The following is a 24,133-nucleotide window of genomic DNA, read 5'->3' on the forward strand; positions in this document are numbered from 1 at the left end:
AATAACAATCCCTTCTTCTTTAGAAGTGTACTTAATTGCTAGCTGGACATGCTCAGGAGGACTAAAATTCCAAGTTTAAATAAATTTAGTTAATAATATTAGTGAGAAAAAAATTGTATTTATTGACAATAAGGTGCCCTAACTTCAATTTGGATGTGATACTTGTAAGTAGCTGTGAGTGTGTGTGTGTGTGTGTGTGTGTGTGTGTGTGTGTGCGCGTGCGCAAGCGTGCCAGACTTTAATTTACCCATTAAATTAGCCCAAATATCTAGATTTAAAAATACTTGAAGTAAGACAGTAAAGGGTATCTGTGTTCACTAGACTTCAGCATTAACATCAGATTTGATCCAGTGACCCATATTTTGGCAGGAAGGTTCTGTTTGGGCCAGCCTTTAAGTTTTTGTCTTGAATCTTTAATATTGTTGGCTCTACTATAAAATGGAAGAATTAAAATAGATTAGTCTTTTTCAACCCTAAAATACAGTTTTAACCAGCAATAAGAATGATAAGAAATTTTTAAAATTTATTATTGACTGATATGCCTTTTAAAAATTGAGTTCTTTCACTCCTGGCATTCAGTACTTGCTTTTTTTCTCTCTACAACAATAAAATAATGGGGGTTGGGGAGTTAGCTCAGTGGTGGCGCACTTGCCTAGCAAGCACAAGGCCCTGGGTTCGATCGTCAGCTCCAAAAAAAAAAAAAAAAAAAAAAAGTAAAGCATTTGCTGCACAAACATGGAGAGCTGAGTCCAAAAAACAATAAAATAATGGTGTTGGATGGGGGGAAGTACAGAAATCTGCAGCCCCATTTCTCTGGTGCTAATTTATCTTGTTTTAAGTTTACACATGGGTGATTACTTTAATATTTCTTTTTGTTGTTGTTTTGTTTGTTTTTTCGAGACAGGGTTTCTCTGTGTAGTTTTGGTGCCTGTTCTGGATCTCGCTCTATAGAACAGGCTGGCCTCGAGATCCAGGACAGGCCACAGAGATTCCCCTGGCTCTGCCTCCCAAGTGCTGGGATTAAAGGCGTGTACCACTCCCACCCGGCAACTTTAACATTTCTTAACCAGCTCAGTACTTAATGTACACAGAGGTGATCTTAACAATGATTCAGGCCAGGTGGTGGTCCCAGCACTCGGGAGGCAGAGGCAGGCGGATCTCTGTGAGTTCAAGGCCAGCCTGGTCTACCAAGTGAGTTCCAGGAAAGGCGCAAAGCTACACAGAGAAACCCTGTCTCGAAAACAAAAAAAAAAAAAAAAGATTCAGATAGTAGCTTCTGTGTACTATCCCACAGGGAAGTATTTCCTAAGTAGAGTAACATTTGTGTTTTTCACAGGAGTAGTTACTTTTTGGTCAAATTATACAATTTCACAGAAATTGACCTACGAGTCTTTTTATGGAAATTAAAATGCTCACTAAGTCAGTCTCTTTCTCTCCTTTCTCTCCCTCCCCACACCTGCTTAGGAACAGGAGAAGAGAAGACGAGTTGAGGAAGCATACAAGAATGCCATGGCAGAACTTAAGAAGAAACCCCGTTTCGGAGGGCCAGACTATGAAGTATGGATTGGGGGGCTACATCTATCACAGAAGTGACCTTTAATACTTTTATAACCTTTAAATGTTCTATATATGTAATTTGTTTCTCATGGTTAACTTAATGTATATAAGTGCCAAGCTTTTTCTTAAAAAGATTCTTTTTACCATCTACAAGCTTCATACATGTTTTTAAAGACCCCAGAATTTTAAAAATCTTGTTGACCCAGATATAGTGGCTGTAATCCCGGCAACAGCGAGGCTAAGGAGGAGGAGGCTCCCCACAAGCTATGAAAGTAGAGTTAAGAGTCTGTCAGGGCGGTGGTGACACCTACCTTCAATCCCAGCACTCGGGAGGCAGAGCCAGGCGGAGCTCTGTGAGTTCGAGGCCAGCATGGTCTCCAAAGCCAGTTCCAGGAAAGGCGCAAAGCTACACAGAGAAACCCTGTCTTGGAAAAAAAAATAAAAGAGTCTGTCTGGAAAGCCTTGTTGATTACTCATTGGCCAGCTTCAGAGCCACAATGTGGGTGCTGGGAACTGAACCTGGGTCCTCTGCAAGAGCAGCAAGTGCTCTCAACACTGAGCCATCTCTCCCACCCATTTGTTGAATATTTTTATTCCATCTATTTAAAGCACACCTTCATCTTTTTTTTCTAATGAAAAATAATGGACCACCCTTGGTGACATGAAATCACAGCACTTGAGAGTTAGTAGCAGGAAGATCAGGAGTTTAAGGCCAAGTTGGGCTGTATGAAACTCTGTCTCAAATAACTTTTTTAAATATGTAAGTTAGTCCAATTTTTTTTAAAATCTCTGTGAATTTTAATTCTAAACTGAACAGTTCACAGCAAACGAATATAATTTATCGCTAATGCTCACCTAGCATATACCAGATCCCAAGTTTAAGTCTTGGCATTATGAAAGCAAGCAAAAATAAAAAAATTATGTAGTTACCAAGTAAACTATTATCTGTCTTTATACTTTTCTTCATGTCTTTTGAAGTTTTAAGCTATTTTTTCCTTGTCAGTTATGTGTGTGTACAGGTGTGGTGTCTAGAGGTTGACATCAGGTATTCTCTATCAATCTCTACCTTATTTTTGTAGACAGTTTCTCACTGAGCCCAGAACTCACTATTTTGGCTAGATTGGCTGGCCAGCAAGGCCCTGGGATCTACCTGTCTCTATCCCCCTAATGTTGGAGTTGCAGGCATGTGCCTCTGAGCCCAGTATTTACATGGGTGCTGAGGATCTGAACCCAAGTTCCCATGCATGCTTTACACATGAGCTATTTTCCCAGCCCTGTTTCTACAATTTTAATTATCTTATTCATAATTTATTTATTAAAGTATGAACATGAGTATGGCCAAATGTAACTTTATAGGCAATAAAAGTTCAATTTCAAGTAATTCATATGCTATAAAATGTTATTTTTTTTCCACCTTTATAAAATTGAAATTCTTAGCTCACAGGCCATAGAAAAGTAGAAAGCAGACTGGATTCAGACAGTTCAGTAATCTGTGTTATAGACCTTAAACTTTGAAACAGTAAATGTACCTGATATGAATGAAGGCTTGAATCTGTAATTCCAGTACTCAGGAAGCTGAGAAAGGAAGATTGCTGCCAACTATAAGGCCAGTGATGGCAACAGAGTGGGTTTTAGGACAATGTAGAGTACAGAATGAGACCCTGTTTCACAAAAACAAACAAAAAATATAGTGGATGAGCTATTTAATGATAATATAATTTTGAGAATATGTGTTACCACTGTGGATAGTACTATACTGGTATGCTTCCTGATCCACAAATATTTGCTCAGCAAATGTGTAATAGGTCAGTTTTCAGCTTTCTCCTCTCAGAAGTAATACCAAATTGTCAATGTCCCCGTTTCCTTAAATAAAGTAAATAGCTGCTGTTTGTTTCTTGTCTATTATCTAGGAAGGTCCGAACAGCCTGATTAACGAGGAGGAGTTCTTTGATGCTGTTGAAGCTGCTCTTGACAGACAAGATAAAATAGAGGAACAGGTACATCTACTCACATTCCAAACACAGTCGTTTTAACACCACAGGTGTTCCTTGATGTCTTTTTATAGAATTGGAAAACTAAATGTAACCAAAGTATTAGCTATCATAAGTGTTAAAGAATCTTTGTGAATCAGTTCCTTTGTATTATAATTTCCAAACAAAAAAGCCATTAATTATTTAAAATAAGTATACATAGTTAATATGAACTTAAATGGAAATGTTCTACCTATTACTCTATTACTTTTAAAGAACTCAGCCTTAACCATTCTGGTATCTGAAGGGTCTCTCTAAATGTCTTCTCAAGTACCATCTGAATTCACAGGCTTAAGGGATTTTGTTTTTAGCCTTAGTACCATCAGCTTTTCTTATTAGCTCATTTATTGCCTTTACAGCCTTCACCTTCAGTTCTTCCTCACTTTCCCTTTGCTTCATCTTTTGTAGTCATCACTGAAGTCACAGCATTTATACCCAGTTCCTTTCATGGAAATTGACTGAAAGAATCTTTTAAATATTTAGATTCTGATTTCAAGATAAATTTGATTCCTGGTCTCAATTCTGTTACAATTCAGTTACCATATTTTACCACCAGATGGTACTAAAGGGTAAATGTTACTTACTCATCTCTGACTCTCCCTTCAAACTGTCTTATTTATAGTAGAAACTGCCTCTGGAGGCAAACATAACTAACCTGGATGTGGAGTATCATTTGTGTATTATTTTTATACTTCAAACGTATCCATTATGTCAGTTTGCTAGGCTAAGTAGCCAAGAGTAACTCCTTCATGGTAAATAATCTATCTGCTTTTCATACTTATTTTCTTTATATTTTTAAGTCAGTAATTTAAAAGTTCATTCCATATTAATCTGTAAAGTTTATTGCTTGTTTTTTTATTCAAAAGGTACTACAGTGCTTTCAATTAAGAGTGAGAACTTCTAATTCCCAATTAATGTGTGCTTTTGAAAGCCTAAAGTGGTTCTTAGAAGCCTAAAGTATGCCCTGAATTAGCATCATTTTGTTGTTGTTTGTTTTCTAGAATGTGTTAGTTTGGGAATAATAGTAGCCAGTCTTTTTCTTCATTTTATATCTCTGTCTATGTGGCAAAGATAAAAATGGTGTGAAAATACTATAAAGTAGTGAACATCAGTGGTCCATAAGGTCATTTCCCTCTCTGTTCTCAGTGTGTGATCTTCAACAGCAGCCACTCTAGAGGTTCTCTCCAAGTGACACCCCATCCCACATTTTGTAGTTTAAATTATTTGCAGACAAAATGGAAGATACATGAATTGGTCAGCAAGACATCATTGAGTAGAAATTACCATCTGTCTTCCGTGTAGCTAAAAGATGAGTGCAAACACAAATATTTGAATGTGTGAAAAGAAATCAGATAAACTGAAGAGGAGGTTGGAAGTCAAGTGTGAGGTTAACAGGGTTAGATACTTCGATGAAGCCAACTGCCTTCATGGAAAGGAGATAAAAACACATACATGACATGATCTTAAGAACTCAGAGGGGAAGCAAACAGTGATATTGGTTCTGATGACATCATTCTATGGACCAGACCTGCTGGTCCTGGATGCACTAGAATAATTGAGATGATTTGACCAGAGCTTAGCTAAAAGAAATTTGGCAGTACTACTAACCTTGACTCATGAGAATTGATACTGTAGAGGTAGTGGGTGAGAGCACTATAAAAGAGCTTTCCCTGACCTAATATAGTATCTGTAGAGCAGAAAGAGACAGATGTGGGATCTCTGAAGTAAGTGTCAGGACTGAGGAAAGCTGTGTCTGTAGAGTAGCTCCCTAAATCAGTAATTATTGCTAACATGTTTACTAATAAAATGTTAGATTCAGGTTATAGAAGCCATTTGTAGGCTGTAAAATATACTTCAGAAGCATCTCATTTTAACATATGTTTTTCTTAGTCACAGAGCGAGAAGGTCAGGTTACACTGGACTACATCTTTGCCATCCGGTGATGCCTTTTCTTCTGTTGGGAGTCATAGATTTGTACAAAAGGTAAGCAAATGACAGTTTACTGAAAGAATGCCTGCAGCATTCCTCATTGTTCATGGCATTATCCTGTAGTATAAGTTTTCTCATCTCTCCATGAATTTAATAGCAAGGGTTTTTTTGTACTGTTATAGTCCCTGTACATTCTCCAAAACAACTTATAAGTCGTGTTCTGAACATACATTCTTTGTTTTTCTTTAAGGTAGAAATGGAGGGGTGAGATAGGAAGTGGAGAGTGGGCATAGTTACTACAGTGCAGCAGTAAGATTGCTTCCTTCCTTGAGGTTAAGTACTTTGTGTTTTTGGACATACTTCTTTCTTTTTGGAATGAGTTTGCAGCAGAATACATAGTAGGTGCGTGAAGTCAGCACTTGCTGCTGGGCCTGTTTCATATAGTGCTTTGTTTTCTCTTTCTTTATCTTGTGTTTGCAAGTTGGTACTGAATGCTCTGTTGTGCCTTTGTTCTGATGACTTGGTTTTTTCTTTGTCTGTCTCTGGTAGCCCTATAGTCGCTCTTCCTCCATGTCTTCCATTGATCTAGTCAGTGCCTCTGACGATGTTCACAGATTCAGCTCCCAGGTACTGTATGAATATATAGAGTGGACTTGAGTCTTCTTTGCTGTATTTCTGCCTGCTTGCCCACTTCTTAGCAATCCGTTGATCGGGCCACTTGTTTGGGTGTTGAATTTTAAATAGTCACAAATTTTAAAAAGGCTTTTCTTATCTTCTAAATAATTCTCCTTTGTCAGCATTGCATGGTTTGTTTCTTTTTACCCCTTTATTTTGTATCCCCATGCTATGATTAGCTTGGAATTTTATCCTAAGGAAGATAGTACTCAGAGAAATTTTTCAATTGAATTAAAATATATAGAAGTAACCTGGTTTTTCATTCATCATGTAATGACTGTATTTTTCCAGGTTCAACACTGTTATGGACATGGAATATAGGATAGTCTATATCATAAAAGCAGATTTTTAACAATCTCACTTTTGATCTAATTTTAAATGTCTCAGTGATGTTCCGGAAAAAAAAATAATAATAACTTTAACTAAAGGTTGTCTCATTACTGTTATGTTACTAAATTCATTGAACAGGCTATATTTTCTTCAAACCTGTGGATACTGTAGGCTAATATCCCTGTATATCTGCTAAATCTATGGAAGTTGGTTCTGAGCTTCTTTCTCTTCACTAAGGGATTGGGAGCGAAGATAGTAAACTGAATGTGCAGTCTCTGCCCTCAAAATAAGAATAGTGTGCCAGAGAGGAAATATGTTTTTAGTGCATTCATGGTGCTGGGGATTAGTCCCCTAGCCTTAACATGCTTATGTGTTCTCTGTGCCACTCAGCTTCATTCCCAGGCCTTAGAAACCTTTATCAAAACTTTGCCATTCAGTTTTGTATTGTTATGGGTGGTTGCATTTTTGGGACTATATTATGTTACAAGCCTGAGCTGTCTAGTCACAGTGACTGGGTGTAAAGCCTGGTTGTGTCATTTGAGGAAGCTGTGTAGCTTCTCTGTACATAGCTTCTAGGATTTAGCTGGAGCCTAGGAACATAGTTAAGTGTTAAGTGACTGACCTTTATTGGCATTATATTCACAGGACTGACTTGAGCTAATCAGGATAACTGTATGTCTTTCCCGTGGTGATTCCAGTACAGTTTTTTTAAAGTCATAGCTTAAAACAGATCTCAGTTATGTTACATATACAAGTTAAATCTGAATTTATTTTTAACTGCAATAGAGGAAAAAGGACTTAAAAATGCATTTTTTTGTTTTGATAGCTTTTTTCCTTGAATATCTTTGAGAAAATATTTATCATTTCTTGATCATAATCACACATAACTAAATATCCTTGTTATTATTATTTCTTTATCTATTTTGCATGCCGTTTAAAAAGTATGTATTCACGAAGTAAGTAACAAAAGTAGATTAATAGCAAAGGACCTTGGTTTATTTTGCTAAGCCCTGTCTTTCATTAAAACAGTAATTTTAGAGCTGGTGAGATAGCACAGGTGCTGCTGAGCTTCCTGCACAAACCTGAGGGCCTTTGTCCACAACTCTTCATAGTCCACATGAAAAGGAAGGTGTGCTGGCATGCACTTAGGAGTCCAGTGCTCTCAGACCACGGGCACACTGGTCAGCCAGTCTAGCCTACGGGGCGAGTTCTGTGTCGGTAAGAGACTCTATTTACAGCAAGCAGGTGGATAGGACCTGAGGGTGAGAGACCCTTTTTATGGGAAACAGGTGAACAGGACCTGAGGCATAGTGTGTAAGGTTTATTCTTTGGCTTCCACAGCATTTGCAAAAATGTGTACTCACACAGAAAAGTAAGAAAGTCATAGACTAACTGAAATCCATCATTATTGAAATGTTGGGTTATGTAGGCTGTAAGTCAAAGCAGATGGGCTAAGGGCGAGGAAAAATGTAAATCTGTGATAAAGGATGCCTAAGAATTTGGGCTTCAGAACTCACACCTGAACCTTAGCTATAGAGTCAGGCAATAGCTAAAAGCCTTTAAGTGTGCAACCATATTTTTATAAGACTTACGTAGCTTGTGTACATAAATTAAGAGAAATTAATTTTGCTGGTAGATTTTTTTTTTGGTAGTATATGGTGCTATATGATTAATCAGGTCCTATTTCAACTTTTAATCGTGTATTTCTTTATATAACAAAAGAAGAAAATAGTATTGAAATCTTGAAGTATTTCTTGTCTTTGTTGTCATTAGCAAGTATGAGTTCTAGCAATTAAACTGTAGCTTATGTTTTCCAGCATCTTTAGAATGAAGAATTTCGAGTTCATAAGATTGCTGACTTTGAATTCTGTTATGTATAACAAGGAGTCTGGCAAAGATCTAGCTCTATAGTTAATACTGGCTGAGAGTGTTATCTGGAGAACTCATCACCAATTAACTCAGTATGAAATGACACTAGTAACTAAATTAAATTTGGAACGTTGTACAGTTTCTGCATACTGAGTAGACTTAAGTGTATTCAGGATAAGCTGTTGGGTTAATTACTAACATTTGAAACATGTTTTGTTACATTACCTTATGTAATGCATTTCATATACACTAAGGAATTCTATGGAATTCCATAAAATATTAGGTAGTCAAAGTCTTTGTTTTGTAATTAATTGAAAAAATATGCCAGTGTGTTCTCTCTGTCAGTAACGTGCCAAGTATGGAGCTGTGGATGAGTGGAGGAACACTAGCATAGCATGCTACAGCCCTGCTTACATCCCCAGCACCAGCCAACAAGCAAAATATCACTAAAACGTCACTGACCAGTTAATAGTTATTCTTTCCATTTTTAAAATGTCCTACTGGACAAGCAAGATGGCTCAGTCTGTGAAGAAGCGTGTTGAACAAACCAGAGAACCTGAGTATGCTCCCCCCAAACCCATGATGGAAAGAGATAACCAGCTCTCGAAAATGTTCCTCTGATCGCCACATGTGTATTGGTACATACATAACACACACATAAATAATAATAAATTTTAATTAAAAATTAAGAAAATTAAATTTAGATAATAAGTCATTATTGATAATCTCTTAAATTCTTGTGGCAGTCAGAGCACAACTTGAAAGAATTCCTTTCCTTCTACCATATGACTCCTAGGAATTAACTCAGCTCATCTGTCTTGGCAGCAAGTGCACCATCTCTCCATCCTCGTTATTGACACTCTTATTAACGTATTTATGGGAAATACAAGCTGTATATGGTGCAGTATGCCTCTGATACCAGCTTCTTTAAAGACCAAGGCAGAGTAACCTCATGAGCCCAAACTAGATAACTTAGCAAGACCACATTTAAGAAGAAAAGAAAAGAAAACTAGATAACTTAGCGAGACCACATTTAAGAAGAAAAGAAAAGAAATAGCAAAAGCCTTGGCTAAGACATGTTAGTGGTTACTCACACTCTGGTTCAATCTCCAGCGCCACAAAAGAGAAAATAAAAGCAGGGCCTTGTGATATGGCTGTCAGGAAAGTACAGTCTTTCAAGCAAGAGGACTAAGTGCAGAGTCCCAGCACCATTTAAAAACTAGGGTGCCCATAATGGCTTTTCCAGTGTGGAGCAGCTAAGGCAGCAGGGTCCCTGGAGCTTGACGCAAGGCCCATGGTTTAGCCAAGTCTGAACCCTAGGTTCAGTGAGATACCCTTTCTCAAAAAGAGCATGCAGAACTATAAAGGGAAACAACAGTGTCAACCTTTGAGCTCCACACACATGTACACGCATAAACACACACACACACACACACACACACACACACACACTCTCCACACACACAAACAGGCATATGTTGATAAATATACACTTTAATAATTACCTTTTTGCTACCAAAATAGATAATTCCATATGGAATAAACTATTCCATAATCTTTTTAAAGGTGTACTTAATAACTTCACTCCCCACTAATAAATACAGGTCTACATGCACACACATAAATATGTGTATATTGTGTTTGCCTACCCAACCTAATATTGAACAATTTAAGTTTTTTCATTGTAATTATTATAGTGAGCATCCTTGGATTAGACTTCTTATATAAATCTTTGTATACTTACGCATCTGTTCACTTCACATGTATTCCTAGAAGTGAAATTGTTGGGACAAAGGCCATGAAAATGTCTAAGTTATATTTATTCTTAGTGAAAATTTTTTCACCAGGAAAGTTGGGCCTATTTATACTTCCAGGCTAGTTTGGTTTTGGGTTTATAGTTTGTTTTTTTTGTTTGTTTGTTTGCTCTTTTCCATATGCCAGTCTTACAGGCTACACACACTGTTTTTTACTTGTATCTATTGCATTTCTTCAGTGAATCAGCTCATTTAGCCATTTTCTTTTGAGTAGCAGTGCTCTGTTAATTTATTAATGTTCTATTCAACAAGCCCCTCTGTGACGTTGTGACTGTATAACAGAATAATTGTTTTCCTCTGAAATGAGTAAGAAAGAATTCAGAACCATGTTTGAGCCCTTCTAGATTTTTGTTTGTACCATCAAAGGACAATTTTTCCTTTGAAATTTTGTCTTTAACAATTTCAGAAAAACCCAAATTTAGTAGCATCCTAATATTGAATGTTTTGGATGAAGGTAGGAAGAAAAAAGTTGGAATTGGAGTAATGTCCCTTCGTGCTTTTCCTGTATTTTGTATATATCCACTTTTCATAGTTCATTGGTAGGATGAACTATGGATGGATTCATTTTCCACTCTAGGTTAAAAGAATCAAGGGCATGACTTCTGTAGTGATACTTACCTAATTAACACTTGGGAGCCTGTTCAACCAGGGAGCCTGGCAGCCAGAGTGCTGCCCACATGGTGGAAGGAGAAACAGACTCCCACGAATTGTCCTCTGACTTTCAGTTAATGCAGACAACATAAACAAAAGTTTTAAGCCAATAAAATAATCCAATAAAATGTGTTTGGGGGTGGTTGTGATAGCATTTATTACTAGTAACACTGTTTCCTGGAATATCAAAGTTTGATCCTGGTAAAGTGGTGTTGGCTTGCCATCAAACTCCCTAGATCACCACATCTCATGACAGTAAATACATGCACGGTAAACTGGATAGATTACTAAGTTAGATCTGAAATGTCAGTGGCCACAGGTGCACCAGTCACTGTTTCTGTAGTCACTCTTGGCTACTTTATATTTCATTGTAGTGAGCATAGAATGTATTTTAATGAAATAAATATACTTACTTGTAACACGTTTCTTAACTCAAATGTTACTATCTCAAGGAAGCCACACTGAATGGGGTATTCTGTGATAACAGCTATAAAACTGTAATAACTCCAGTTTGAGATCCTGGGAGCACATTACGAGATAGATTTTGTTTCTTTGTCAGATTTTTCAAGCACACTTTAGCCAGAATAAAACACGCCGTTTTTGGTTTGGGTTTTTTGAAACAGAGTTTCTTTGTGTAGCCCTGGCTGTCCTGGAATTCCCTCTGTAGACCAGGTTGGCCTCGAACTCAGAGATTAGCCTGCCTCTGCTACTTCCCAAGTGCTGGGACTAAAGGTGTGCACCACCACTGCCTGGCAAAAAACAAAAAAACAAAAACAAGACTTAAAACTGTCTGTAGACAACAGTTAACTTTGATTTAAGGGTAATTTTCTTTCTGAAAATCTGTCTAGAAAGATAGTCTTCAGCTTGATTTCTTTACGTTGTTACAATGGTGCTCTCTCCTGTCAGACTATATCTGTTACATATGGTTTCCTTTGTATAAAATGCAAATCAAAACTCTTTGCAAACATTTGAAATACCTGCTTCAGAAATAATCTGTAGAAAAGCCCAACCTTGCATATGTTATGACAAAAGAATTATAAATGGCACTGGAAGTATGGAAACTAACTCTTTACTACCATTAAGTATGTTCCACATGCCTCCTTCACTTGTAAGCCTTGGGTAGTGTGGTTTTATGTCTCTAAAAACTCCCAGTTTCTTGCTTCAAGTCATTTTTCAAACCTAAACATTTCGTAGATTTGAGAATCTCAAAAAAGTGAAAAGTTCCTCTAGTTAGTGTGACAGACAGGTGAATCAAGACAACGTGGCTGGGTTGGCTTTCTTTTCCATACTAAGTGACAGTTCTCTGTTCCTGTGGGAATCACTTTGATATATTTGTAACTTGGAATTCTGCATTAGTCACACTGACTTGCTCAAAGCAGATTTCAGAGTTAAGAGGCACACGGCTTTTTCTAGTCAGCACCTAGACGTTTTTGTTTGTTTGATTAATTGATTGTGGGATTTCTTTTTCTAATTAAAGCTTTTTACAATGTCAGAATATAGGGTTGGAGAGATGACTCAGCTATTTAACACTAAGGGTCACAACTAAAAAACAAAATTACAGAATATGCTATTAGGTAAACAAGTTTCTCAACTATAAAATCCGTGATCACTCACATTGTCCTAAGAATTATGAGTAAAGTACTAAAATGCTATTAGTATTTGATAGATTTTGGAGTCCATATTAATAATTTTATCACAAACTTTTTGGATGATTGCCAAATCAGGAAATGCTTAAAACTTCACCCACTTTCAGTAACTAAAAATGTATTCTAAGATCCAGAAAGCTTGCTGTAACAGAAGTATACACCTCTATAACATATTTATGACATCCTTTAATAAAGAAAACTTTTAACTAATATTGATATTTTAAGAGTTTATGTCTCAAACCTTTATTTCAAAATGTATAAACCAGCTTCCTGCTAAGTATGCCTGGCAAACACAGTAGACTTTATGGGCAATAAGTAGTTAGACTCAGAGCAAATTTTTAAATATGAGTATAGTAAATATTTTCTGACTCTGTTTTCCTTTATGTATTTATTACTAAGATTAATGTGTTGGCATTATTGTCTAACACTCCACTTTTTAAAAAAACATCTCAAACTGTGTGACTTCGTTAAGTACATTTCATGAAATTATCTAAGTAAGTGGATTAGGATTCTGAGAATATGAGCTGTTTATTTTGTTTTCTTTACTTACCTCAGTTATATACCAGTAATAAAATTTAGTAGGACTAGACAAATATAGATGTATAGGTTTCAGTCCTCAGTAGCAAAGGGGATGGAGGGTAGGCATTTTGAAATAATAGATTTAAAAGTGGTTATGTTTAAGTGCTAGCATAAATGAATGAATAGAGTCTTAAATATAGGGACACTGGGACTAGATGATTTGTGTGTGTGTGTTTTGTCCTCAAGTGTTCCATGATCTGTGCTTCAGGACATCATCTCTGTATTTTTAGTAAAGGATGCATAGCCCAAAGTTCATGTTACTTCAGTGAAGCAAAAATCTTCCTGCGTTTCTCTTTCCCTACCTACTCCATTAACCCAAATATGTGAAATATGACTAAACTCATCTTCTCCATGTACAACTTACTAACTTCAGCTTTGTAAGCGTGCTATTTCTGAACTGAAGTAAGCAATACCATTCTGTTTTAAAGATAGTGACTTACCTATTACATGTGAATTCTCATGGCTTTATTTTTCTTTTCAAGGTTGAAGAAATGGTACAGAACCACATGAATTATTCATTACAGGATGTAGGTGGTGATGCAAATTGGCAACTGGTTGTAGAAGAAGGAGAAATGAAGGTAATTCTCACACAAATTATTTGGGGTGCTAAGTGAAGGCTGCTGATATCAGTAAGTAGTAAAATGTTAAAACAGTTGGGAAGTAGCATGGCTTCATTTCTATTCATTGATTTATGATCATAATATAAATCTATAAGTGTAATATTCTATTTTGTATAGACAACAGAGAAAGTAAAATTTGAGAGTTTGTATGTAAAAGAGACCTCAATCAGCTGATGACCCCCTATTTAAATCTATTTATCTATTTCTCTCTCTCTCCTTCCCTCCCTCCCTCCCCTGCATATATATCTTTGTGAGGGTGTTGATCTCCTGGAACTGGAGTTGCAGACAGCTGTGAGCTGCCATGTGGTTGCTGGGAATTGGACCTGAGTCCTCTGGAAGAGCAGCCAGTGGTTTTAACCGCTGAGCCATCACTCCAGCCCCTAGATATTTCTTTCAGTCTTTGATTTAAATGTGGTAAATGTTGTCCCCAGATACTACTTTATTTCTCTTCTCTTTGATATATACTGTCTCCCACCCCACACTCACTGTTCCAATAAAACACTATTCTTTGGAGATGCAGACATGAAGGAAGAAACCAGGAGTATTTAATAATCTAAGTGAAGTTCTTCTACCTGTAATGAGGAGTAGAGAAAAGGCATTCCTCTAACCCACAACATTAGAGACAGAAATTGGGATTCTATTATCAGAGTCATAAAGTAAGCCACCAATGCGAAAGTTGGTTTTCTATAGCAAAAGGTTTTCTACTTTATGTAGCATATCATTTTAGAGAGGTTAAACAAGAGACCTGAAAGACAACTCAAGAGTGTCAATCACAATGTGATCAAGACCTACAGTAGAATATGGAAGCAATGGTAGAAGAGCCAGACTGATGTGTGTTTTAGTGAGGATCAGGAATAAACTTAATAGTTGTGTAAACTTGGAATGTAGAAATTTGTAAAGTGTAAGTTCCAGTTTGATGAGGATGAAATTGGTAGTCCTGATAATGTTCATAAAAAGTGTGTCAAGAAGCAGTGGCCCAAGACAGACTTTCAAGTATAAGTACTCCATAACAGGGCAGCTTGTTCTTGCCGCATTTCTTTATTTAGCAGAGATTTCTCTAAAGTAGCAAACTGTAATTTTCAAATAATGGATTACACTTATCACTTAGGGTACACAGCCTCAATATTTAAAAAATAAAAACATGAATCTGTGTTTATAATCCATTTGCCATTTCTGCTTCCAGTGTTTTGTTCAACAAAATGAATACCTAATGTGTTTCTGATACTGTTCCGGATGCTGGGGATGTAACATTGAACAAAGCAGCATTAAGTCAGTGTGTTTGATACTGTATTCTAACCAGGCTTGTTTGACTTTGTTGGCTATGTGAAACAGCCTTGGAGAATGTTTGATTCATAATCCTAATTTATATTATTTTTAATATGTATTAGTCATCCATCCTATATGTAAATTTCATGGTTGAAATTTACCTAGAACAGGGCATGGTGGCACACACCTTTAATCCAGCACTCAGAAGGCAAAGGCAGGTAGATCTCTGTAGTTGGAAGTTTTCCTGTGTCCCACTCACATTCCCCAAGTAAACACACAAATTAACCCATAATTCTTATCTATGATTAGTCACGTGGTTTGGCTCCTTTTCTCAGTTCTGCCTTGTCATCTTGCTTCCTCTCATCTGTCTGACGACTCATGACTCCGCCCTTCCTCTTCCAAGAATTCTCCTCATCTCCACACCCTGTCTATACTTCCTGCCTGGCTTCTGGCCAATCAGCATTTTATTTATCAACCAATCAGAGCAATACATATTTACAGCATACAGAATGACATCCCACAGCAGATCTCTCTGAGTTGTAGGCCTGTCTAGTCTTCATACTGAGTTCTAGGACAGCTAGAGCTACATAGTGAGAACTTGTCTCAAAAAGACAGCAAAAGAGAGAGCAAAAGGGAGAGAGAGAAATTACCTTGGATTTGTCATTTTGAAGTGTCTTTGTCGTATAAATTTTAATTTCTTATAGCAAAATATGTTCTATAAATAGATTTTCATAACTACAATTCTAAAAAACACTTCTGAGATAGGGTCTTAGTATGTAGCCTAGTCTGGCCTCACACATGCTGTGTAGGCCAAGCTAGCCTTGAACTTGCACTCCTCATGCTTCATCCTCTCATGTGCTAGGATCACAGGCGCATACCACCATGCCTTGCAAAATCAGCTCAGCTTGAAAACATACTTTCAAGATGTACTTCAAGAGTCTAACTTTTTAAAATTTATCTTGGCAAAACAGCAAGAATTTTATTGAAGGGACATTACAGGATGTGTTGCATGACAGCAGCAGGCTATCTGATCTAGAATGCCCAAGAGCCAAGCGATTGGGTTTTATTTTTTTAATATGTTTTCCTTAGGTATACAGAAGAGAAGTCGAAGAAAATGGGATTGTTCTGGATCCTTTGAAAGCTACCCATGCAGTTAAAGGTGTTACAGGACACGAGGTCTGCAATTACTTTTGGAATGTTGATGTTCGCAATGACTGGGAAAGTAAGCTATCATCATTAATATATCAAATAATTATTTTCATTTTCAACTTAATGTCAAATCAAACCTGATTGTATGTGATAGTTTACCAACTCATTGTAGAGAATATGAAAAGAATTGTATACTGCATTAATTATACCATAATTTCATTTGCAAGTGTTGGTAGTGGAATCAAACCTAGGTACTCACATATGCTAGGCAACTATTCCACCACTGAGCTACCTCCACAGACCCATATCTTACTTGTCAGGCTAGCCTTGGATTATTAGTACCTATTTTAGCTCTCCAAGTTGTATGATTACAGGTATGTACATACAACTAATGCCTGACAATACTTTTAAGTAGATCCTTTCGCTATGTAAAACACTTAAGATATTAAATCACTGCATCCAGTACACTAATAGTATCTCATGATAGATAAGTATTTTCCATACAAATAAAGAAAATTCATTTGTATCAAATGATTTATGAGAGGTGACAGAGCAAGTTAGTAGAAAAGTCAGGATTGCTGTGAGAGATTTCTCATCCATGTACTCTTTCCCAAACTCTCTTGTTTCTGTGACAAATCACCAGATGAATCATACTGTAAGCAGGTTAGAATTATTTTCATATATGTGTTCTTAGACTCACAATTCATAAATATAATTATTTCTGAACACCATAAGGTATTTATCCCTGGCATTTTGGCATTTGTTCCTCACAAATATAATCACCTATGCCAAACTAGAACACACTAGACTAGTAAGTTAAGTGAGCAAGAGGAGTCACATGAGGGAATATTTCAGCCAAGGTAATACAGTAATGATTAGAACTGCTTGTCTTGCTGTGGAAGATAATGTACTGAAGAAAACTTCCTGGTAATTAGGCCTCACAGCTACCTTCTGTAGAATGAAAGTAAATTTGTAGCCCTGTAAGAAACGGAGCTTTCTGTCCTTTCTGTCCTGTATGTCCAATTGTACCCTGTGGTCACTTCCCAAATCACCACTCAGAGGCTTATATTAGTTATAAATGCTTGACCGATGGCTCGGACTTATTACTAGCTAGCTCTTACATTTAAATTAACCCATGTTTTCTATCTGTGCTTTGCCACTTTGTTCATGGCTTGTTACCTCATTCTCTACTGTGTCTTGCTTCTTGGCGGGTATCTGATGTCTGCCCTGACTCTGCCTTTCTTCACCTCTGTCTTCAGTTTGATTGTACCACCTAAGCCTTGTCTTGCCTCATTGGCCAAAACTACTTTATTGTCAACTAATGAGAGCAACACACATTCACAGCATATAGAAGGACAACTCACAGCATTAGCCCTAGTATCAAGTACTAGCTTCCTCCTTTTAGATTTAGTCTAGGTAATGCAAGTTCCTGTTTGTTTTACCGTAATATTGTTTGTAACTGACTCATCTTAAGTGAATTGACTACATTCTAAAACATGAAATACATCTTTTTTTCAGCTGCTAATATGATTCTTTTCATTTCAGCTACTATAGAAAACTTCCATGTGGTGGAAACATTAGCTGATAATGCAATCATCATTTATCAAACACACAAGGTAATGATCTTGTCATTTGTCCCCAAAGTACCAATAATTCAGACTCAAACATACAGATTTCACTATAGTAAAATTTGGCAGGAATTTAAATTTAAATCCCACAAAAAGACCCAAAGACATTTTTTGTTTGTTTGTTTGAGACAGGGTCTTTTCATGTAGCCCTGGCTGTTCAACTGTGTAGACCAGGCTGGCCTTGAACTCACAGAGATCTGACTGCCTCTGCCTCCCAAGTGCTGAGATTAAAGGAATGGACAGTAAATCCAACTGAGATGCAAAGACTTTATTACAGCCTCAGGAATGCCATATATTTGAAAATGTTATCAGTTCTTTTAGAACAGAAATATATGGAGGTAAGAATCTGAGGAATAGTCTAGAAGCAGCCCTGGATAAAGATCTATAGTTAGTTTCTCTCTGTGTAGATCAAAAGTCTAGAAAAGAACCTTCTGGACTTCATTTAAATACTCTTTCATGTCTCACCCTGCAAATGACTGTCATCAAATACACACAAGTGACAGTTCCCTATGACAGTAATGAAGGTGAGGGAATATAGCATTAACCGTATAAAGATAGGAATTTATCTACCTAGATTATCTGGAGACAAGGAAGAGTTGAGAGATTGGTCATAATATTAAAGCACACAGAAACATTATTTAAATTGATTCCCTTTATATTAATTCTTCCTCTGCTTTTTGATATATCTAAAGTTTCTGAGTTATTATAGTACTTCTCTTGCCCTTTTTTGTTTGTTTGTTTGTTTGTTTGTTTGTTATGCTGTTTCCCTTTGGGAAAATGCCAAGTAATTTTTTTTACTGTGTGTATGTGTTAGTGTTATATATGTGTATGTGCCACAGCATATGTGTGGAGGTCAGAGGGCAGCCCACTAGTTCATGTTGATTCTCTCTTCTACCAATTGGGCCCCAGAGATCAAACCCAGGTCATCAGACCCAGCAACAAGTGCCTTCACTCTGAAGCATTTCACAGGCACCCAAGTACTTTTATGCAAAGTAAAAGAGGAAAGTGTAGAGAAATCCACCAAAAGCAATACTGTTTATATAATGATATAATAATTCAGTGAGTAGTTTATTTTCCTAATTGAACTAAATATGAAAAATAAACATGAATTTCCTGAGCCCAGTGTCCTTATGTGAGATATCTTCTATCTATTGTAAGCATGCTTCACTTTACCTGCCCCCACAAATGTAACATCAAGTATTCTGAATCAGCATACACATTTTGGAATCTAATGTAAAATATAAAGTTTAGTAAACAAAGTATCAAGTAATTGTCCTGTGGTGTGTAATGAAGATAAATGGCTGATAATTTAGGGCAGAAGAATTTTATTGCTAGAAAATAATTGATCCTGGGAAGGCATGTGCTTGAAAGTACGGCACCTAGTAAATACTAAATGGAGAGAAAGTATGGTAGGTTACATTCATACTGAACACTAACAGGGAAAGGATTTCAGTGCTGCATTGTGAGACAGAAATTAAGATACACACACTCTTTGAGGTGTTGTTTACTTGGATTGTTTTTTCAGTTTCCTTTAGAGGGGTGGCATACTGCAGGGGTGAGGGGGGGATGTGAAGGACTGGGAGGTGAGTGGAATTAGGGTGCATGATGTGAAATTCCCAAAGATTCAATGAAGAAATTATGCTAAATTTAAAAATTAAAGTACAATTATTGTCTTCTTCCTAGAATAAGATTTTAGAGTAATCTTTTCAGCAAAACCAGGTAACAGTCTACAACATTTTTCTTCATTAAGTCTGACTTCTTTGATGATCATGAAAGATGACTGCTGGTCTAGGAGCTGGAGTCATTTCTCCTCCTGTCCTTGTAGCTTTGAATTCATGACTTCCTTTGTTTGTCTTTGTTTTGAGACAGAACTCCATGTTGCTCAGGCAGTCCTTAAATTCAAGTAATCCTCCTGCCTCGGTTTCTTAAGTGACTGAAACTATAGGTGTGGCACTGTGCCCATCTGATTCACTAGTCCTGCCTTGTGTTTCTTTGTTGTTGCTTCGTGTTTTTTATGAGATAGGGTCTCATGTCTTCCAGGCTGGCCTCAAGCTCATGTGTAGTTTGAATGTCTGGTCCTCTCAGGTACAAGCATGAATGACGCACACATGGTTTCAACTGTGCTGGGCATGGAACCCTGGCCCTCTGTGTATAATGAGCAAGCATTTACCAGCTGAGCTCTATCCCCTGGTTCCCTGGTTCTAATGAAGTGTTAAGTTAGTATAAAAACAACTTTGAATCTTTATATGTTGCCATATCTAGATTTGCCCAACTTAATGAAATTTTAGGTCTTTAAAAGATAAACAGTTTTACTTTGCAAATGTACTGACATTGAGTTGTTAGCCATTTATGGCATTCAGTAACTAAGAAAAGACACTATATAATAAGGACAGAGTTCAACTGCATATACTAAATATTCGACATAAAAGTAACTTGAACAGTAATTTGAAGTTTGTTTTTCTATCATTTAGATCCAGTTAATAAGCTGCATGTTGTTTCTATAGTAAATAGTTTTTCTTATACCTTAAAATAGAAATATTTCATATAAATAGTTTAAAATTAATTCAGAAGTGTTATAAAGAAGCTATTTTTTAATTTTACCTTTTTTAATTCTTTGATTCTCTAAGTAGAACATTGACAGAGACTGGGAAGTGGGATGGCCCATTGTTGCTTCATGGGTACAAAGTTTCTGTCTGAGGTGATAATTTCAGGGATATTACAGTTACATATATTGTGACTATAACTAATTTGTACTTAGTGTACTAAATTGTACACTAAAAATAGTTAAAATGGCAAATTTACAAGAATTTTAAAAGGAAAAAGAATATTACCCCTTTGAATATTCTGGAAAGCTGGTGACTGTTCATAGTGCATCCTTGCCAGGATTATGATGCTTCCAACTTCAAGTTTGATAAATTCCAGCTTTGGGTACTTAAGTGCTTCCTCATTTGTTTCTTTTTCTGTATGACACATGAGCAGAAGTAGTTCAGATTGTCACAACACTGTCCATTCTTCCACAGAGAGTGTGGCCTGCTTCTCAAAGAGACGTGCTCTATCTTTCTGCTATTCGAAAGATCCCAGCCTTGACCGAAAACGACCCTGAGACTTGGATAGTTTGCAATTTTTCTGTGGATCATGACAGCGCTCCTGTGAGTACAGTGTAGAAATGAATATAATTCTATAAAATAAAGCTAAATATGTAATAAAGCCGAAATTAAACACACTTCCCTCCCATCCACACCTAGATACTTGATTTGATGTGATTTAGATTTTTTTGTTAGATTGCTTAGGACAGCCCCTGTGTTTTCTGAAGACAAGTGTCAAGGCTATCAGTACCCCCACTAGAGCTGTTTAGCTTTCCTTCTGAGTTTGGTAGTCCAAGTAGCTTGCTTCTTAAAGTTATCTCTTAAGCCATTACTAACTACTGCAAACCTGTTGTTTCTACCTTGATTATAGTACCATTTAGAACTTTGGAAGAAGGAAAAGCTTGGTGTCTATCAATTTGACATATGTTAATTGTTGATTTAAGATTTTAAATGGGGGCTGGAAAGATGCATTAGCCGTTAAGATCTCTGAGTGCTCTTCCAAGGGACCCAGGTTCAACTCATAGCACTGACATGGTGGCTCACAACCATCTGTAACTTGTATCAGGGGACCTGATGTCCTCTCTGGCCTCTGGGCACTGTACACACAGTGTGCTCAGGTAAAAACACTTGTGCACATAAAGTAAAAGTATGCATCAGTTATTTTAAGGAAGTTTTACTGGAGACTTTATAATGAAGTTTAAACTAATGCAATAATAGGACAACAGAGATTATAAAATAAGGAATAGTCCACAATCTGATGCTAGTTTGTGTATATTTTGACAGCTGAACAATCGATGTGTCCGTGCCAAAATCAATGTTGCTATGATTTGTCAAACCTTAGTAAGCCCACCAGAGGGAAACCAGGAGATAAGCAGAGACAACATTCTGTGCAAGATTACGTATGTAGCTAATGGTATGTATTTCTTGTGTGTTTGTTCTAATTGATAATGTGCAGGTTCTTGACCCATCATCTACAAAAAAATATCTAATTTCCTAATCTTTAAGCTGAAGATAAGTTAATATATAGAATTGTGTAAAGATGTTGAAAGTCTGTGTGTGTGAATTTCTACCTTAGAACTAGTATATGAGAATTTTTTTAAAGTTATGACTGGGTGCATAAATTTTAAAACTTCATGTATAGGTCACTATTTCATATATCCTTGGCTTTAAGAGAGAGGCATTTTATTATATAGTTGCCTGGTAGAATGTATTTATAATTAGAAGTAGAAACAAGAGTGGGAAAATTATTGAATGTGACCTTTAGTTTTCTGAGTCTTCTCTGCAGTCTTGAACAGCTGACAGTGCCATTGCTTCCTTTCAGCTCAATGCTGGGCAAGCCTTTCTGACCTGGTGTTGGTTCTTACTGCACCTGGTCTGCATCTGCATCCTGATGCAGCCTTTCTAATCACATATTCAATGCCTGCCATTACTCAACGCTGTAACCAGTCAAATGTTTAAAGGGACACTTGTTACCACTTAGTTATAGTAGAGACTGATAAGCAGACAGCTTTCAGTGTTGCTGTGTTAGTGTTCCATGGTATTTGGGGAGAATCAAGGGTATTTTAGGAAGGTGATACAGCCTCTTACCACCTGAAGGGGTGGTATTGAGTGATAAATAGTTTCAGATCCAGAAATGTTAGCTGTTCCAACATGGGGACTTCACATGGAGATGGAGAACTGTGTCTTAATAGTTTTAATTCCCTTTGTTTACAGTGAACCCAGGAGGATGGGCTCCAGCCTCGGTGTTAAGAGCAGTGGCAAAGCGAGAATATCCTAAATTTCTAAAACGTTTTACTTCTTACGTCCAAGAAAAAACTGCAGGAAAACCGATTTTGTTTTAGTATGAACAGGTATGGGGGCTCTGTTAACCTCGTTAGCTAGCAGGTTGTAAATTTACTCTGCAGATAGTGAAGAATAAGAAGTACCAACTCCCTGTGTTACTCTTTCCCAGAAACTAGTTACTTTTTGCATGTGTTCTTCTAGACTTGTACATAATCCTCTATACTAAAGGTCAAGTGTGTGTGTGTGTGTGTGTGTGTGTGTGTGTGTGTGTGTGTGTGTGTGTGTGTGTGTGTGTGCGCGCGCGCGCGCGCACTCATATGAGGTTGTTTCTCAGTCATGTGCACAGTGCAAATGACAGAGGTCAGTTTTTCCGGCATCCAACTCTGCCACTTTCCACTTTATTTTTTTCCTTTTTTCAGAGCTGAGGACCGAACCCAGGGCCTTACACTTGCTAGGCAAGCGCTCTACCACTGAGCTAAATCCCCAACCCCATATTTTTTTTCTTTTTAAGACAGTGATCTCACTGTGCAGCCCTGGCTGGCCTGGAGTTCCTCTGTAGATGAGACTAGCCTCAAACTTAGAGATCCATCTTCCTTTGCTATAATGAGTCTTTCTCTGTTCTGCCAGCCAGTTCCTAAATAATGACACAGATGTATTAATTATGAAAGCTCAGCCTATAGCTCAGGCTTATTCTAACTAGCTCTTTTAAAATAAAAATTAAAAAAAAGATTTATTTATTTATTATGTATACAGTGTTCTGCCTACCAAAAGAGGGTGCCAGATCTCATTACAAATGGTTGTGATCCACGATGTGGTTGCTGGGAATTGAACTCAGGACCTTTGTAAGAACAGCTAGTGCTCTTCACCATTGAGCCATCTCTCCAGCCCTCTAACTAGCTTATACATCTTAAATTAGCCCATATTTCTTCATCTACATTCTACCACGTGGCTTAACCTACTGCTATTTCAGCCAGCAATAGAAACTCTGCAGTTACCAGCCTACTTCTCTAGCAGAAGCCTGGCTACTCAGGTCACAGCCTGGTGGGAATTCTGTTCCTCAGGCACCTGCTGTTGCTGCCTCTAAAGCACGTCTTTCTCTGTCCCACTAGCCAGCTCCCAAATAATGACACAGAGACTTACTATTAAGTATGAAAGCTTGGTCTATAGCTTAGGCTTGTTCTAACTAGCTCTTACATCTTAAATTAAACCATATTTTTTTCATCTGTGTTCTTCCACATGGCTTTCTTTCATTCTGTACCTCTGACTTGCTCTGAGTCTTCCAGCATCTCCTCTGAGTGCCTAGATTCCTCCCCAGTCCCTCTCTTCCCTGTTTAGCTTTTTATTAAACCACTCACAGTGACACATCTTTACACAGTGTAATCAAATATCTCGAAGCACCCTGCCTCCTGAATGAGTGCCAGAACTACAGGAATGTGCCACTACACCTGCCAGTTCCCTATTCTTTTGAAGCAGTGCCTTTGAACCTAGAGCTCCCTGGGGCCAGCGAGCCCCGGCTTCTCCT

The 24,133-nt window shown here is 37.3% G+C and overlaps 1 protein-coding gene across 2 annotated transcripts in view; it reads left to right on the forward strand.

Moving 5' to 3' along the window:
• Positions 1 to 24,133, forward strand: part of Cert1 (ceramide transporter 1) — a 107,980-nt gene that overhangs the window by 79,798 nt on the left and 4,049 nt on the right. The window contains exons 8-17 of one of the 2 annotated variants that reach the window (XM_036206753.1): positions 1,465 to 1,557; positions 3,468 to 3,554; positions 5,478 to 5,570; positions 6,066 to 6,143; positions 13,563 to 13,658; positions 16,056 to 16,188; positions 17,661 to 17,731; positions 20,764 to 20,892; positions 21,613 to 21,742; positions 22,543 to 22,679. In XM_036206753.1, coding sequence (XP_036062646.1) covers positions 1,465 to 1,557; positions 3,468 to 3,554; positions 5,478 to 5,570; positions 6,066 to 6,143; positions 13,563 to 13,658; positions 16,056 to 16,188; positions 17,661 to 17,731; positions 20,764 to 20,892; positions 21,613 to 21,742; positions 22,543 to 22,670 — 1,038 coding nt within the window. In that variant the 3' untranslated portion in view covers positions 22,671 to 22,679. The remainder of the gene's footprint in view (positions 1 to 1,464; positions 1,558 to 3,467; positions 3,555 to 5,477; positions 5,571 to 6,065; positions 6,144 to 13,562; positions 13,659 to 16,055; positions 16,189 to 17,660; positions 17,732 to 20,763; positions 20,893 to 21,612; positions 21,743 to 22,542; positions 22,680 to 24,133) is intronic. The other variant, XM_036206754.1, reaches the window with a different exon arrangement.

The sequence above is a fragment of the Onychomys torridus genome, chromosome 15, assembly GCF_903995425.1.
Source record: "Onychomys torridus chromosome 15, mOncTor1.1, whole genome shotgun sequence".
Lineage (NCBI taxonomy): Eukaryota > Metazoa > Chordata > Mammalia > Rodentia > Cricetidae > Onychomys > Onychomys torridus.